An 18,155-nucleotide genomic window follows, 5' to 3' on the forward strand; every position below is an offset into this window, starting at 1 on the left:
CTACTATTAACCCAGGGGACTGTGGACCTCAGGTTGGGAAGCCCCGACCTACGCCCACAGTGCTCGACTTCAAACCACAACTGAATAGATAAAAGTACTTCACTCAGATTTATCGCTTTTAATCAGACAATGGCGAGTAAAGGTTCCTTAAGGTTTTTTAGCTGGGGGAGGCAGCAGAGACAAGCTCCCACTACCTATTAAATACTCCCAATGGCGTGCATCTCAAATAGCCTCTGACAACCAGTCCAGCTCCTGGCTGTCGTGTGGGCTTAGTTACCAAGCCCGCCGGGGTTTTTACTGACAGGAGAAGGGGCAAAGGTGGGTTACAGGCAGGTGGGCTTGACAGCTGTGGTTGGCAGCTCATCTAGAAGGAAAACTCTGATCTCAAACTTCCACTGCCTTGCGGCTGTACCCACTCACAGGGAAGTCTTCGGGAGTAAACCCTGAGGAAAAATCCGGAGCTGGAGTGCCTAAGACAGTTCTACGTTGAGTTCAGTCCTGAGTGGCAATCCCACGACGCCGGTGGTGCCAAACTGTTTTGGCTCTGCCGTTTCTTTGGGTTCATCAGCTGAGTGGAGTTGGGGGGAGTCTGCTACACGGGCAACAGCTTGCTCTCCATATCGTACTGTCCTGGCTTGTGTATCACGCAGACAGCTGGGACGCAGCATCCACGGTCGACCCTGACCAATGCAGGGCCTCAAGGGACTCCTAGCTCAACCTGACTTAGTGAACCTTGCTTTGTTGTTGATCTGATAGTTCAGAGTCACACAAGGTGGTCACTAAATCCTCAGGCCTACGACTACTACTGAATCGATTAAAGCACATCACTCAGATTTATCATTTTTATCAATGGTGAGCAAACAAAGTTTAATCTAAATCCTTTATCCATAACAGTGTAATCTGAAACCATTCAATGTAAGACTGAAAGGCAGTCTAGTGTATGGGGTTAAAACTGTGTCAGTCAGGAAGGGTTAATTTCCTTATTCAGCATGCCTCTTCCAATAGAATCTGAAGTTCTTCTACTGCCTGATACACTGATTCGGGGGTAGTAAAGGCAAAGTACTGACAGCAAAGCCAATCTTCCAACGTGACCCGGTTCTGCTCATTGCAAAAGCCCTCGCTGAACTTCAATGCCAGCAAGATGCGTTTCACGTCCAGCCAGTTCTTCAGCACATTTGGTGGGTCTTTGAGGCCAGTGTGCACGCTGAACACTTTGCTGCACGGACCCCACAGCAAGGCTTGCAAGATGCCTTTGGCCTGACGGATGTGTATCCTCTTGTTGGGGTCGGCACGCAAGAGCAGGTGGGCAAGGTGCTGGAGCCCCTCGGAGTAGGTGGACAGCGGGCGGATTTGAGGCAGGTCACTTGTACTGTACTCATGGTCTCCTTGCTGCTTTAACATGTTCTCAAAGGGATTTGACATGTGAAGGACCTCATAGATGAGGATGCCCAATTGGAATTCGTCCACCATTTTGTACTGCGAGGAGGACATCTCGGGAGCCAAACGGGCATGGTCAGGGTGGAGCCTTTGGTCAGCAGCAGCGCTCTTCTGTTTTGCTTTGGAAAAATTGCTGATAATAAGCTGTGGTAGGTGGGGACTGCCGCTCTGTGCTTGGCTTCCTGGATCAGATGTCTGCTCTGCCGCTTCAACCAGGAGCAGGTTTTCCAGGCGGAGATCACAATGTGTAACGCCGTGGTTTTTCAGGTGCTCCAGCCCGAGGCACAGCTGCAGAAGGAGGAGGCACACCTGGCGTTCGTAGACGTCCGCCTGGGACTCATGAACGGACTCCGACTCATTCACAAAGTCGGCCATGGTTTGGTGGGGAGTCTCCTGTGCGATGATCACGTGCTGGCGCCTGCTGTTTACGTCGCTCTCAGAAGTAGCCTCCGTGCTTTCAGTCGAAGCGCTGGGCTCATCGTTAGCCACTTCTGTCTCTGAAGCATTGCTTTCTTTGGCTGCATCTTCTGCGGGTGAGAGGTTTGCTGGAACAGCGGCCACAAAGTGACCTCGCACCTGTTGCACATTGAAATGGACAGGGAGGCTTTTCTGCACTGAGAGACCACTTGGTTCCATCTCTGGAGATTCTTGGTTTAGAGTTATGGAGACCTGTAATTGATAAAAATAAGAAAGAGTGTAATCAGACTATGAAAATCATACATCTACATTCAGTGGCCACTTTATTAGGTCCACCAATACACATGCCCTTTAACACAAATCTCTAATCAGCCAATCATGTGGCAGCAACTCAATGCAAAAAAGCATGCAGACATGGTCAAGAGGTTCAGTTATTGTTCAGACCAAACAACAGGATGAGGAAGAAATGTGATCTAAGTAACTTTGCCTGTGGAATGATTGCTGGTGCCAGATGGGGTGGTTTGAGTATCTAAGATCCTGCTGATCTCTAAGGATTTTCATGCGCAACAGTCCCTAGAGTTTACAGAGAATTGTGCAAAAACAACAAAAAACATTCAATGAGCAGCAGCTCTGTGGGTGAAGATGTCTTCTTAATGAGAGAGGTCAGAGGACAATGGCCAGACTGGTTCAAGCTGACTGGAAGGCGACAGTAACTCTAATAACCACACGTTGCAACAGTGGGGTGCAGAAGAGCATCTCCGAACGCACAACACGACGAACCTTGAAGAGGATGGGCTACAGCAGCAGAAGGCCACGAGCAGACACAAAGTGCTCACTTTATTTGGCTACAGGAGGCACCTAATAAAATGACCACTGAGTGTATAAAAGCAGGCAGTGTATTTTGAAATTGGGTTTAATTTCAGAGTAACAAGAAGGTGAAAATGTCTTGGAAGAAGTCAGGTATCGTGTTCCAAATTGAATGAAATTCATTTGTGGTACTTGTACAGGATGGTGCAAAACTCTTAGGCACACAGGCATATATATAGCTAGGGTGCCTAAGACCTGCACAGTCTTGTAGTAATTTTATGTATTACACTGTACTGCTGCTGCAAAAAAATCATGGCATATGTGAGTGATGATAAACCTGATTCTGATATGAGTCTCTATTGTGGACTGAGAGTGGGAAGGGGGCAGGGAGAGGGCAATCATCTTGGGAAAAGGGGACAGCGAGAGGGGAATCACGGTTGGGAGAAGGGGAAGAGAGAAAGGAGAGAGTGGGAAGCACCAGAGGGACATTCTCCTAATGATCAATAAACCAATAGTTTGGAATTAAATGATCTTTCCCTGGAGTCACAGGGTGTCTGCACCCGTGCCACACCATCCCCCACCGCTGGCATTCCTTCTCTGCCGCCAGCCCCACACCCCTCCCACGGCGCTCCTCCCTCGCTATTCCCAACATCCTTTGCTCCCGCCAGATTTACAGACTCGCTCTCCACTCCATGTTGACAAATTCAGTACTGCGCAGAAGCCTTAGGCACCCTTGTTATGTATATGTTCCTAAGACTGTTGCGCAGTACTCTGTAGAAACAAAGCAATATATTTATTGTCTCTTTGAAATTTAATTGTATTAGTAAAGATTTACTACATATAAATCTGAAGATTCAAAACCAGAGTCAGAATCAGGTCTAATATCACCAGCATATGTTGTGAAACTTGTTAACTTCGTGGCAGCAGTACAATGCAATACAGGTACCTTGAAAAATGTAGAAAAAAGTAAATTAATTACAGTAAGTATATATATGTCTTTTAAATAGTTAATTTAAAAATAGTGCAAAAACAGAAAGTGAGAGTGTTCATGGATTCATTGTCCATTTAGAAGTCGGATGGCAGAGGGGAAGAAGCTGTTCCTGAATCGTTGAGTGTGTGCCTTCAGGCTTCTGTATCTCCTTCCTGATGTTATCAATGAGAAGAGGGCATGTCCTGGGTGATGGGGGTCCTTAATAATGGACGCTACCTTTCTGAGGCACCGCTCCTTGAAGATATCTTGGAGACTATGGAGGCTAGAGTTTACAACTTTCTGTAGCTTTCAGAATGATAAGACCATTCAACTTTTAATTTTTTTGTGTTGCCTGTTGTCTACATACTAAAACCAAAAGATCTGGATGAGAAGTCCCGAGGAAGGGTCTTAGACTGAAACGTCGATTCTTTACTCTTTTCCATAGATACATCCTGACCTGCTGGGTTCCTCCAGCACTTTGTGTGTGTTACTTCGAATTTCCTGCATCTGCAGAATCTCTTGCATTGGAATAAATGTTTGCTAATTTCCTAATGCCAATTGCAAAATGATGGTCTTACTGTTGGGAGGAGACTTCGCAATTCAAAATAGGGTGCCTATACGGTAACTGTGAGAATCAGATAATTCGCCCATTTTCCCATAGCAGAGTCGTATACCTTCTACCAAGGATCTACGGACACAAAATCATAAATACAGAATTTTCTGCAGATGCCAGAAATTCAAGTGACACACACAAAATGCTAGAGGAACTCAGCAGGTCAAGCAGCATCTGTATTTACAGGAGTACTGTGCTCAGTTCTGGTCGCCTCACTACAGGAAGGATGTGGAAACTATAGAAAGGGTGCAGAGGAGATTTACAAGGATGTTGCCTGGATTGGGGAGCATACCTTATGAGAATAGGTTGAGTGAACTCAGCCTTGTCTCCTTGGAGCGACGGAGGATGAGCGGTGACCTGATAGAGGTTTATAAGATGATGAGAGGCATTGATCGTGTGGATAGTCAGAGGCTTTTTCCCAGGACTGAAATGGTTGCCACAAGAGAACACAGGTTTGAGGTGCTGGAGAGTAGGTACAGAAGAGACGTCAGGGGTAAGTTTTTTACTCAGAGAGTGGTGAGTGTGTGGAATGGGCTGCTGGCAACGCTGGTGGAGGTGGATACGATAGGGTCTTTTAAGAGACTTTTGGATAGGTACATGGAGCTTAGTAAAATAGAGGGCTCTAGGTAAGCCTAGTAGTTTCTAAGATAGGGACATGTTTGACACAACTTTGTGGGCCAAAGGGCCTGTATTGTGCTGTAGGTTTTCTACGTTGTTCTATGTTTTCTATCTATGGAGAGGAATAAAGAGCTGAGACAATCTATGAGTAATTTATTAACGGTCTTGGTTAATAATACTTACTAACTGCTGCTAAAACGCTAGTTAGGAATCTAACCCCTAGCTTGTACTGCCTTATGTTACATAAAGGATGTATTTAATGATTAAGACCACAAAAATGAGTTTGAACCAAGGGGAATAAACAGAATAGATTCTGCAAGTGCTGGAATAAACAGTCCTGGTGAAGGGTCTTGGCCCAAAACGTCAGCTATTTATTCCCCTCCATAGATTCCACCTGAATTTGCTGAGTTCCTCCAGCATTTTGTGTGTGTTGCAACAGAATATCTTTTTATTGAATACAGTCACTCCCACAAAATAGCTTTGGTTGGTACAACAATAGAACACACCACATGATGCAGACCGTTGTCCAAGACAACGGGTACACAATGTAATTTGCATGGGAGGAGATCAAAGATATGTTTATCGAGGTAGCTTTGAGAACATGAGAGTGAGAGAATGTGTAATCAGAACAGGTCAAATTCCCCCTTGAATATAAACACAAGGAATCCTGCAGAGGCTGGAAACCCAGAGCGACACACACAAAACACTGGTGGAACTCGGCAGGTCAGGCAGCATCTATGGAAATGAATAAACAGTCGACATTTCGGGCCGAGACCCTCCATCAGGACCAAAAAGGAAAAGGGAGGTTACCATAATAATTAGGTGGGGGGCGGGGAAGAGGGTAGAAGGTGATAGATGAGGCCAGGTGGGTGAGATATATGAAAATGTTTGGTTTTTGAATGAAAGAGATCACACTGTGAGCACTGACTACAGTACACTGAACATAGAGCACAGAAAAACTACAGCACAGCACAGGCCCTTCACCCACGGCGTTTTAACCTACTCTATGATCAATCTAACCACTCCCTCCTACACAGCTCACCATTTCCCCAGTATCCATGTGCCTATCTCAGAGCTTCTTAAATATCCTTGCTGTATCTGCCTCTTCCGTTAGGGCATTCCTTGCACTCACCACTCTCTGTGTAAAAAGTTTGGCTCTGACATCCCCCTATACTTTCCTCTAATCACCTTAAAATTATGCTTCCTTGTATTAGTCATTTCCACCCTGGCAAAAAAAGTCTCTGGCTATCTACTTAATCTATGCCTTTTAGTCGTCTTCTACACCTCTATTAAGTCAGCTCTCATCCTTTTTGGCTCCAGAGGGAAAAGTTTTAGCTCGCTCAACTTATCCTCATAAAACATGCTCTCTAGTCCAGGCAACATCTTGATAAATCTCCTCTGCACCCTCTCTAAAGCTTCCACATCCTTCTTAAAATGAGGCAGCCAGGAGGAGTATTTGGATCCCTGGATGGTGGAGAGAGGAGCTGAAAGAGCAGGTGTAATTTTGATGAAACAGTTTACTAGTTTCGAAAGCTAGTTGACTGATGATTTAGACCAAAGTTAAACATTTAGAGCCGTACTTCTGCCTTTGATAGGACCAGATATTTTCACGACAAGATCAGCAGATATAAGGAAAATAGAAAAAAGACAGTGGCAAGCAATTATACAATAATTTATGAAGAAAAATGCCCCATTGTTCTTCACAGGAACATTATCAGGCAAAATATGACACTGAGCCAGGTAAAGGGAAGTGACAGGTAGCCAAATGCCTGGTTAAAGATTTAGTTTTAAGAGCATAAGACATTGGAGCTGGAAAAGATGTACTGACCCCTTGAGTCAGTACCATCACTTTAAGTCTTGCCTGAGCCTCAAAGCAAATTTATTATCAAAGTACATGCTACCCTGAGATTCATTTTCCTGAGGGTATTCACAGCAGAACAAATAAATATAATAGCCCTCCGTACCACTCTCATTCATCTATGCTCTAATGAATAAAGTGCTAACCTATTCAACCTTTGCCTATAACTCAGGTCCTCAAGTCCTGGCAATATCCTTGGAAATTTTCCCTGAACCCTTTCAATCTTATTTTCTCTGACACTTTATAATGTTTCAGGGGTGACTCCATGTAGAAGCTGTCCAATATTCAAAGTTCAAAGCAAACTTATTATCAAGGTACAGATATGTCACTGCTGTGTACATACATCTACTGATGCTTCTGGACACATCTTCAGTGATGTTCCTGGAATCATCGGGTGTTTCGGGTCTTTCAACATCATACAACCTCCTCCAGGTGATCCAGCCGGGGCTGATCAGACCCCAGCTTGTGTCCAGATGACGAGCTACTTATGACTCCATGGCTCCCCTCTTTTGAGCCACAGCCATCTTGAGGCCCTCTCTGCCGCATCAGTGGTACTGTGGATGGCTCTCCTCTTCCTCTCTCCCTCGATGCCCAAAATGCTGAAGGCTCTAACTAAAGAACGGGCTATGAATCCCCTACAACCAACCTCCACTGGGAGACACCTCGCTCTCCATCCAGCCTGCTGACAGTTGCTGACCAGTCCTGCGTATACAACCCCGAGATTTATTTTCTTGCGGGAATCCTCAGTCAATCCAAGAAACATAAAAGAATCAATGAAAGATCGTACCCAACAGAGCGGACAAACAACCAGAGTGCAAAAGGCAACAAACTGCAAATACAAAAGAGAAAAAGAAATAATAATAATGAATGAATAAGCAATAAGTATCGAGAACATGAGATGAAGAGTCCTTGAAAGTGAGTCCATAGGTTGTGGGAACAATTCAACGGTGGAGCAAGTGAAGTTGGGTGAAGTCATCCCCTTTGGTTCAAAGGTCTGATGGTTGAGGGGCAATAACTGTTTCTGAAGCTGGTGGTGTGAGTCCTGAGGCTCCTATGCTTTCTTCCTGATGGTGGCGGCGAGAAGAGAGTATGGCCTAGATGGCGAGGGCCATAGAGACTCTGCTACCAATGAGCTCCTTCCCAGTTTTTAGCCAGCTGCCTTTGTCGTTCATTTATTGCTGTGACAAATACATTGTTCCAAATTTCCCCAAAAAGCAGCTGTCTTTGACAGTAGTTATGCTGGCCATGTATTGATCCTCGAACAGGGCCCAGTGAGCAACAGCAGAGCCATCTGTTGGACCCTTCCATGCAGAAACAAATTGATCCACATTATAAAAATACTGTACACACACCATCTACAGCAAATTGTTCTTGATGAGGATCCAAACTGTAAAATCATCAGTACAGTAACACCGAATCTCTATAAGAAACTGTTAGAAGGGAGCATGGATGATAGGAAAGTGGGGCTGTGTGGGAGGAAAGGGTTAGATTGATTGTGGGGTAGGGTAAATGGTCAGCATAACATCAATGGCCGAAGGGCCTGTTCTCTGCTGATTATGTTCTATGTTCTATGATAGGCGACTAAGGCCTGTACTGAGTTAAAGGTAGCAGACAATTAAATATCTCAAAATGGCACATGGATGAAAGAAAAATGGAGGACTATGTGGGAGGGAAAGGTTAGATTGATCTTGGAGTAGGTTAAAAGGTCGGCACTACAACATGGGCCGAAAGGCCTATACTGTGCTGAAGCATTCCCTCGCTCTGTCTTCTGATTCCCCTCTACCATTTGATTTCTGAACGGATAATGAACCCATGAACACTACCTCACTATTTTCACTTTCTTTTTGCACTACTTCTTCAAAAAACGATGCCTCAGAAAGTTGTATTGCATCATTAAGGACCCTCGCTACCCAGGGCATGCCCTCTCCTCATTACTACAGGTGCACATTCCTTTATCCGAAACTCTGAAATCCAAAAAGCTCCGAAAACTGAAGCTTTTCTCGCCAACAGCTGACATCACTCAGGTGTGACGTGGCAGCACTAGCAGAGGCCGCCAGACGTCAGTTGTGGCTCAGCGCTCATACTGGTTACACGTGCATTTGCTGTTCGCTGATATTTTGTGTTCACTGTTGACTGTGTGTTTAATTTCACTGTGAAAATGGCAAAAAGAGCTGCAGATACCCCTATGGGTAACAATGAGAAAAAGAGAAGGAAGCATCTGTTTCATTATCAATAACACAGAAAGTAGAGTTATTGCAGAAGCTTGATTATGGTGTGTCTGTGTGGCGTCTTACTGAAGAAAATAGTGTCAGAACTACCACTGTATATGATTTAAATAAACAAAGACAAGTTACTTAAGTTTTATAGTGACAGTGATAGTGACGTCCTACATTTATTCCAATAAGTCATTTACCATGTGTCTGCAAACAACAGGAATTCTGCAGATGCTGGAAATGTTAGCAACACACATAAAAGTTGCTGGTGAATGCAGCAGGCCAGGCAGCATCTCTAGGAAGAGGTGCAGTCGACGTTTCAGGCCGAGACCCTTCTTTCAGTTAGTCCTGACGAAGGGTCTCGGCCTGAAATATCGACTGCACCTCTTCCTAGAGATGCTGCCTGGCCTGCTGCGTTCACCAGCAACTTTTATGTGTGTTGCTACCATGTGTCTGATTCAGTTCATTTGAAGCTGTATATTTTTATGTTTTTTTGAATGTTTTTGTTGGAAATAATTTTTTTCTTGTCATTATTCCCTAAACAATACAGTATAACAACTATTTACATAGCATTTACATTGTATTAGGTATTATAAGTAATCTAGAGATGATTTAAAGTATTCGAGAGGATGTGCATAGGTTTGGTGCGCCGCCGGGTCCTAAAGTCCACTGCACTAAAGCAGGTTAAATAAGGGACTCGAGCATATGTACATTTTGGTATCGGGTGGGGGGGGGTCTGAAATCCAAAAAATTCTGAATTCCGAAATGCAACTGGCCCCAAGGATTTCGGATAAGGGATTGTGGACCTGTACTATCAAGGAGGAGGTACAGGAGCCTGAAGACACGGTTGATGTTTTAGTTCCTCCCCTCCACCATCAGATTTCTGAACTGTCAATTAACCCAGCAACGTTACCTCACTATTTTTGCACTACTTATTTAATTTATATGTATTTCATATTGTAATTTAAGTATTGCACTGTACTGCTGCTGCAAAATAACAACATTCATGACATACGACTGATAACAAATCTGATTCTGATTCTGGTATGTGGATCTGTAACACAATGGACAAGTGATGAAACAGTCCAGGAGAAATGATCCTTTGTTTCACATCTGTTCAAGACTACATAAGTACTTGGACAGATTATCCAGGTCTTTATTTGCATAGCCTTTTTGTCTATGTAAACTCTAGTCATCAACTGTCTGTTGTTGCTTAGCAATTTGCAAATCATACAAATCATGGCCTTGCAACCCTTGTGGATCTCAGCACGACTCTTTTCTGCCCACTTCTGCATCCCCAGTTCCCATCACGCTTTAGAATTTCCTCTGGAAATTTTCTCAGCCCCTCCTTTACGACAAAACCTAATGAGGAGTTTGTACGGTCCCCCCGTGAACTGCGTGGGTTTCGTCCGGGTGCTCTGGTTTCCTCGCACAGTCCAAAGGCATACTGGTTGGTAGTTTAATTGGTCACTGTAAATTGCCCCGTGATTAGGCTGGGGTTAAATAGGCAGGTTGCTGGGCAGTGCGACTTGTTGGACCAGAAGGGCCTGTTCTGCGCTGTATCTCTAAATAAAATAAAATTAAAAATACAATAAACATTAGATTCAGATTCACTTATTTGTCGCATGTACTTCAAAACATTCAGTGAAATGTGTCATTTGCATTAACAGCCGACACAAGCTAAGAAAGGCAGCCCGTGAGTGTCATCACACATTCTGACACCGTTACCTCATGGCCCACAATACTCGGCAGAACAACACCAATAACTTCCAGTAAGATGGCAGTGTGTTTGGATACAGTGGCCTCTCAGGGGCCAACCAAAGGTTTTTTTTGTTTCTTTTCAAACATCGTTTTTATGATTGCAGGACATTAAGAACTTCACGTACTGCAGGTCTACCCCATCAACGAGCTACTAGTTGGTGGGAGGAGCTGGAGTTGGTGCAGACCACGTTACTGCCAGCTACAGGAAGGCATCGGAGACAGTGTGCAAAGACGGCGCGCAATCTATCACCCAGTGACTGTCTTGGATATTCCTCTTGTGTTGGATATTGATAACGTGAAACGCTGCAGATCCGTTTCCTTCTTTACTGGTGAGACAGGTGGTGGGGGAGGTGCGTGGCTTCAGTTGTAGTGAGGATTAGGCCTCAAGTCGTGGGCTTGCCTGTTGCAGCAGTCTGGAGAAGACAGACTGGAGGCGGTGTTGTAGGCTGGCCCCTTCTGTTGGTGTTGCCCTACGGTGGTCAATCAGTGAAACGACAAGCTGGATTGCGTGCGTGCATTCTTTTGCGAACTGCTGTACACTGCTTGTCCTTGCCAAATGTGCTATATGTGCCCAGTGCTGTGTATGATTGTTGGTACTGTGACCTTGGCACCGGAGTAAGGCTGTTTCGTTTGGCTGTATTCATGGGTATTAGAACATAGAAACTTACAGCACATTACGGGCCCTTCGGTCCACAATGTTGTGCCGCCCACGTAACCTACTCTACAGACTGCCTAGAATTTCCCTAGCGCGTAGTATTCATGTATGGTTGAATGATAATTAAACTTGAACTTGATCTTGAACAAGGCAACAGCAACAAAGCGGCAACAGCTAACAAGCCTTGGTGGAAAATGGACACATAGAACAAGGCAGGCATAGACAGCCCTTCCATAGAGTACAGAGAAAATTTACAGGATTGTTTCTTGGACTTGAAGATGTGAGTATTAGTGAATGACTGTAAAGGTTAGGATTATTCGTTGGAGTGTAGGAGAATGAGGGGAGATTTGATAGAGGTATACAAAATTATGAGGGATATAGATAGGGAAATACAAGGAGGCTTTTCCCACTGATGTTGGGTGAGATGACAACTAGAGGTCATGGGTTAAAGGTGAAAGGTGAAATGTTTAAGGGCAATATGAGGGGGAACTTCTTCCCTCAGAGGGTGGTGAGAGTGTGGAATGAGCTGCCAGAGCAAGTGGTGGATATGGGTTTGATTTCAACATTTAAGAGAGGTTTGGACAGGTACGTGGATGGGAGAGGTATGGAGGCCTATTGTCTGGGTACGGGTCAATAAGCCTAGGCAGATTAATGGTTTGGCATGGACTAGTTGGGCCAAAGGCCTGTTTCTGTGCTGTAGGGTCCCGTGTCTCTATATGGTATGTGTTATTGGCTTAATAGTTTTGATCAGTGACCTTTTAAATTCATGAACTGAAACATTCTTTGTTTCGCTTTGCTGTCTTGAAGGCATGTTTGTGAGTTTAACTTATTGTCACCTTTTTTTTTGCCGATGTCACGAGAGTCGGTGGCCTCCCCACCCCAAGGCCAACAGGATCATATTAAACATTGTGGGCATGCTATGTTGGCAGATGGTGGAATGTATAGCAACACTTGCGGGCTGCCCCCAGTGCATCATTAGCATTTCACAGTATGTTTTGATGTACGTGTGACAAAAAGTCTGAATTTGATTCTGGATCTGAACCTTATTCTGCATTCGGTGTTTGGCCCCTACTTTGGAGGGAGTGGGGAAGTGGAAGGGAAACCTACTGGCTACTAAAATGCCAGAAGTGGTGTGGACGTGGCGAGGATGTTTCCTTTAATAGGAGAACGCGGGATCCGAGGGCACAATCTCAGAATAAATGGATGTCCCTTTAAAACTGAGTTGAGAAGGAATCTCACCAGAGGGTGGAATTCATTGCCACAAATGCCCATTGTGGCCAAGTCACTGGGTATATTTAAGGCAGAGATTGGTAGGTTCTTGCTTGGTAATAGGGTTAAGGGTTAAGGGGAAAAGGTTTGAAGATAGGGCTACAAACGATTCAAACAAACATCATTGATTGGCAGAGCAGACTCAATGGGTTGAATGCCTAATTCTGCTTCTATGTCTGACAAAGCGTCTAGGCCTCCCATTCCCCACTACTTTTCCATGGAACCGATACTCACCAATTGCCCCATCAATCTGGCACCGACCTCCCCTCCAGATTCTCCCACTCAGCTAAGCAATTTACAATGGCCAGTTAACCTCTCCACCCACAGGTCTTTGGGACATGGGAGGAAACCAGAGTATCTGAAGGAAACCAGGATGTTAGGGAAATCGATGTTCGAGTACTGGTGATATGGCAATATAAAGTCTTAAGTCAGTGTAAAATTTAATGGCAAAACTTGTAAAGTGAATCAAAATCAGGTTTATTATCACTGATATGAGTCATGAAATGTGTTGTTTTATGACAGCAAGTACAGTGCAAAACATAAACATTACTATAAGTTACAAAAATACCATAAGACATAGGTGCAGAATTAGGCCATTCGGCCCGTCGAGTCTGCTCTACCATTTCGTCATGGCTGATCCATTTCCCTTTCAACTCCATTTTCCTGCTTTCTCCCCATAACCTTTCAGGCCTGACTAATCAAGAACCTATCAGCCTCTGCCTTAAGTACACCCAACGATCTGGTCTCCATGGTGATCTTGGCCTATTTTACCGTGTGCCTCCAAATACCCCGAAACCACATCGTTAACAATGAATAACAGCGCCAAAAGAGAAAATGTTCAGAAATCTGATGGCGGAGGGGAAGAAGTGTTGGATGAGGGCTTTCAGGGTTCTTCCTGATGGTAGGGATGTAGGCATGTTCTGGATAGTGAGGGTCATAAATGGTGGAATTTGCCTTCTTGAGGCAACACCTCTATGTAATTGCTCACGAATAATTAAAAGTATTAAAATCACACTTATCTTCTCTGACCATTTCTCACAGGATTGGTGACTTCCACTTTTGACCGTGGAGCGTGGGTTGAGATTTCTGAGGTGGCAGCCTTGGAGGAACCACGGTCTGAGCCACAGAAACTGGGCTTTTTCAGCACCTTGCAGCCAGTTTAACTTATAAAGGGAGAACAAGTCTCTGCACCAAACTTTGCTCTAATCAGTTTTACCATCCCTCACAAATAACTAACTACCTATACCATAACAATGTCCATTCCGGATTTCTTTATGACATAGTAGAGGCCATTGGGCACACCAAGGCTATGGTAGAATATAGAACATAAGGAAAAAAGAAACAGGAGCAGGAGTAGGGCATCTGGCCCGTTGAGCCTGCTCCGCCACTTAAACTTACCTCTTACAAATCCCCTATGCTTTCCTCCGATCCCGGTACTTGTCCTTGCAGGTACTACACCTGCCTCATTCACCTGTATCCTCATCTCCATTCAGGACCCCAAAACAGACCATCCAGGTGAGGCAACATCTCACCCGTGAATCTGCTGGGATCGTCTATTGTGTCCCGTACTCCCAAAGTGGTCTCCTCTACATTGGTGAGACCCTTCATAAACTGGAGGTCAGTTTCGCCACGCACCTCCGCTCCATCTATCAAAAGCAGAAATTCCCGACGGCCAAACATTTTAATTCTGATTCCCATTCCTATTCTGACATGTCGGTTCACGGCCTCTTCTTTTGCCATGATGAGGCCACCCTCAGGGTGGAGGAACAATTCCTTATATTCCATCTGGGTAGCCTCCAACCTGATGGCATAGATAGTGATTTCTCTTTGTGGTTAAAAAAAAAAGTTTTCGCTCCCCTTTCCCTCATCTCTTATTCACCAGTCTGGTCTCTTACCTCTTTTCACCTGCCTATCACCTCTACCTTGGGCGTCTCCTCCTTCCCTTTCTCCGATTGGTCCACTCTCCTTTCCTATCAGATTCCTTCCTCTCCAGCCCTTTACCTTTCCCATCCACCTGGCTTCACCTATCACATCCCAGCTAGTCTCCTTCCCCTCCTCCCACCTTTTTATTCTGGCATCTTCCCCTTCCTTTCCAGTCCTGATGAAGGGTCATGGCCTGAAATGTTAACTGATTGCTCATTTCCATAAGACCGTAAGATACTGGAGAGGAATTAGGCCATTTGGCCCATCAAGTCTGCTCTGCCATTTCACCACAGCTGATCCAATTTTCCTCTCAGTCTCAATTTCCTGTCTTCTCCCTGTATCCCTCAATGCCCTGACCAATCAAGAATCTATCAACTTCTGCCTTAAATATACATAAAACTTTCCCTCTACAGCTGCCTGTGGCAAAGAATTCCACATGTTCACCACTATTTGACTAAAGAAGCTTGTCTTCATCTCTGATCTAAAAGGACATCCCCCTATTCTAAGGCTGTATCCTCTGAGCTTAGACTCTCCCACCATAACCAATGTCCTCTCCACATTCACCATTCAATAGGTTTCAATGAGGTCACCCCTCATCCTTCTGAACCTCAATTTTGTGAACCTTCTTTGAACCCTCTCCAGTTTCAGCACACCCTTTCTAAGATGAGGGGCCCAAACCTGCTCACAATACTCCAAATGAGGCCTCACCAGTGCTTTATAAAGTCTCAACATTACATCCTCGCTTTTAGATTCTACTTCTTTTGAAAGGAATGCTAACATTGCGTTTGCCTCCCTCACCACAGACTCAACCTGCAAATTAACCATTAGGGAATCCTGCACAAGGACTCCCAAGACCCTTTGCACCTCAGTTTTTTTGTATTTTCTCTCCATTTAGAAAATAGTCAACCCTTTCATTTCTTCTGCCCAAGTGCATGACCATACACTTCCGAACATTGTATTCCACCTGCCATTTCTTTGCCCATTCTCCTAATCTGTCTAAGTCCTTCTGTAGCCTCTGTACTTCCTCTAAGCTACCTGCCCCTCTACCCATCTTCATATTGTCTCCAAAATTTGCAATAAAGCCATCAATTCCATCATCCAAATCATTAACATATAACATGAAAAGTGTCGGTCCCAACACAGACTCTTGTGGAACACCACTAGTCACTGGCAGCCAACCAGAAAAGACTCTCTTTATTCCCACTCTTTGTCTCCTGCCAATCAGCCACTGCTTTATCCATGCTAGAATCTTTTCTGTAATGCCATGGGCTCATAGCTTTTAAAGCAGCCTTATATATGGCACCTTGTCAAAGGCCTTCTGAAAATCCAAATACACAACATCAGCCAATTCTCTTTTGTCTATCCTGCTTGCTATTTCTTCAAAGTTTTTCCAACAGGATGTTTCGTTGAGCACATCCACTCTATCCGCCAAAAGTGGAATTTCCCAGTGGCCAAACATTTTAATTCCCATTCCCATTCCCGTTCTGACATGTCAGTCTGTGGTCTCCTCTTGTGCCACAATGAGACCATACTCAGGGTGGAGGAGCAGCACTTAATATTCTGTCTGGGTAGCCTCCAACCTGTTGACATAAATAACGATTTTTCTTCTGGTGAAAAAATGTTTTCCCTCCCCACCCTTCATCTATTCCCCACTCTGGCCACTTTGCTCTTCTCACCTGCCAACCACCTCCACCTGGGTCCCGTCTTCCTTCCCTTTCTCCTATTGGCCCACTTTCCTCTCCTATCAGATTCCTTCCTCTCTAGCCCTTTACCTTTCCTACCCACCTGGCTTCCTCTTCTGTCACCTTCTAGCCATCCCTCTTCCCCCACCTTTTTATTCTGGTGTCTTCCCCCTTCCCCCTTCCTTTCCAGTCCTGGAGAAGGGTTACGGCCCAAAACATGGACTATTTGCTCATTTAGATGCTGCCTGACCTTCTGAATTCCTCCAGCATTTTGTGTGTGTCACCTTAAAATTATGCCCCGTCATATTAGCTTGCTCTCAGACCAATCCCATTCTACCACTAATTTTAATTTAACCTACTTTCCATATATCCTATCAACTGTCCTCAGTGCCCCCCCCCACTACCTTATATCTTCAGATTCTGCCTACACTGAGCAACATTTGCGGTGACCAATTAATCTCGCACACACCTCTGGGATGTGGAAGGAAACGGGAGCAATTAACCTTTTCAGTCTCAGAGGGAGCGTGCAAACTCCATATAGTCATCACAGCTAATTCTGTGGTTGGGATGTTCCGAGTAAATAGTGCTGTTTAAATCTAGGGTTTAAATGTGCACAAAGAAATGGCTTTTACCTTTAACGTGAGCTCTTCTTGTGGGTCCTGAGTGTACTGGGCTGTGTAGTAAACAGCATCTCTAGAGTAACAGCAAGGCTTGTCGAACGACAGCTTGAAATCGGGCCAGTTGCTTTCACTGAATGTTAGCACGGACTTATCCCCTTTCACAAAAAAACTGGCGTACTTGGCGGAAATGCCTTTCAGGGACATCGTGCACCGGTAGGCGAGTTTCCTGAAAATGTCCTCCTGATTTTCAAAGTTAATCCAGTGCCATAGTTCCAGATCTGACATTTGGAAGGTCAATTTCTCCATATCCACCTGAGGAACGTAACTGGGGACCCCATCAAGACTCCGAGCTTTCACCATTCCTGCTCTTCTGTTGAATGCACTGAATTTTTCTTCCGTGCCCAGTGGACTACTCGGGGTACTGAAGCTCGTTTTATTCTGAAATATCATCTTCCCTTCATAGATGCCATAGAGTGGGTTGGATATCTGAAATCCAGGTGAACAAGGCAGACTCTTCGACATCGAGGAACCTGCCAGAACCCTTCCTGGAGCTGAGTTTGTCCTGTTGAGTGTCTTTTTCGGGAGTGGGGGTGGCTGTGAGTCGTCGGGGAACTTCTTTTCAGGTGCCTTCCCTTGAGCTGCCATCAGTGCCTCGCTCGCACTCTGCAGGGTCTTCGTAGGGGTCAAACTGGAGCGGACGTCAGCTGAAGGCCGAAAAGAAAACACTTGTTATTTTGCAAGAACAGATCTCCTGCAGATAAACTAAATATTTCAACATGGCACATGGGTGATAGAAACATGGAGGGCTACGTAGGAGGGAAGGGTTAGATTGATCTTAGAGTCGGTTAAAAGGTCGGCAAAACATTGTAAGCCAAAGTGTCTGCACTGTTGAGTACTGTTCTATGTTCTATAAATCTGACTTTGAATCTGACTACTTTGGTGCTGTCTGTCTAAATATCGGTATATTGTGATGAAGTTAGGTTTTTTACACATAGAGTGGTGGGCACATGGAACTTGCTGCCAGGGCTGGTTGTCAAGGCAGATAGATCCAGGGAGATTTAAGAGACTCTTAGAGAGGCACATGGATGAACAAAAGATGGAGGTCTATGTAAGAGGGAAAGGTTAGGTTGACCTTAAAGTAGGTTAAAGTCTGGCATAAAACACCATGGACAAGGGGCTGGTATTGCACTGTATTTTTCTATGTTCCATGTTCTAGAAATACATATCCTTGGATTTAGCTATTACATGGTATAACCAATGGAGCTCACCTTACATTTTAGGAAGATCATTGGTATGGGAGATTGATCAAGGA

The 18,155-nt window shown here is 44.7% G+C and overlaps 1 protein-coding gene and 1 long non-coding RNA gene across 4 annotated transcripts in view; one reads left to right on the forward strand and one right to left on the reverse strand.

Moving 5' to 3' along the window:
- Positions 1–18,155, forward strand: part of LOC134337272 (uncharacterized) — a 43,553-nt gene that overhangs the window by 820 nt on the left and 24,578 nt on the right. For 2 of the 3 annotated variants that reach the window (XR_010015956.1, XR_010015955.1), the window contains exon 2: positions 10,799–11,023. The exons of the other annotated variant lie outside the window; for it this stretch is intronic. This is a non-coding gene — a long non-coding RNA (uncharacterized LOC134337272). The remainder of the gene's footprint in view (positions 1–10,798; positions 11,024–18,155) is intronic. 3 annotated transcript variants of the gene reach the window in all.
- The window catches only part of peak3 (PEAK family member 3), a 96,375-nt gene continuing 78,363 nt past the window's right edge, over positions 144–18,155 (reverse strand). Inside the window, exons 3-4 of the mRNA XM_063032136.1 lie at positions 16,856–17,547; positions 144–2,106 (exon numbers count right to left, since the gene is read on the reverse strand). Coding sequence (XP_062888206.1) covers positions 985–2,106; positions 16,856–17,547 — 1,814 coding nt within the window. The 3' untranslated portion in view covers positions 144–984. The remainder of the gene's footprint in view (positions 2,107–16,855; positions 17,548–18,155) is intronic.

This window comes from Mobula hypostoma, chromosome 24 (genome assembly GCF_963921235.1).
Source record: "Mobula hypostoma chromosome 24, sMobHyp1.1, whole genome shotgun sequence".
Classification (NCBI taxonomy): domain Eukaryota; kingdom Metazoa; phylum Chordata; class Chondrichthyes; order Myliobatiformes; family Myliobatidae; genus Mobula; species Mobula hypostoma.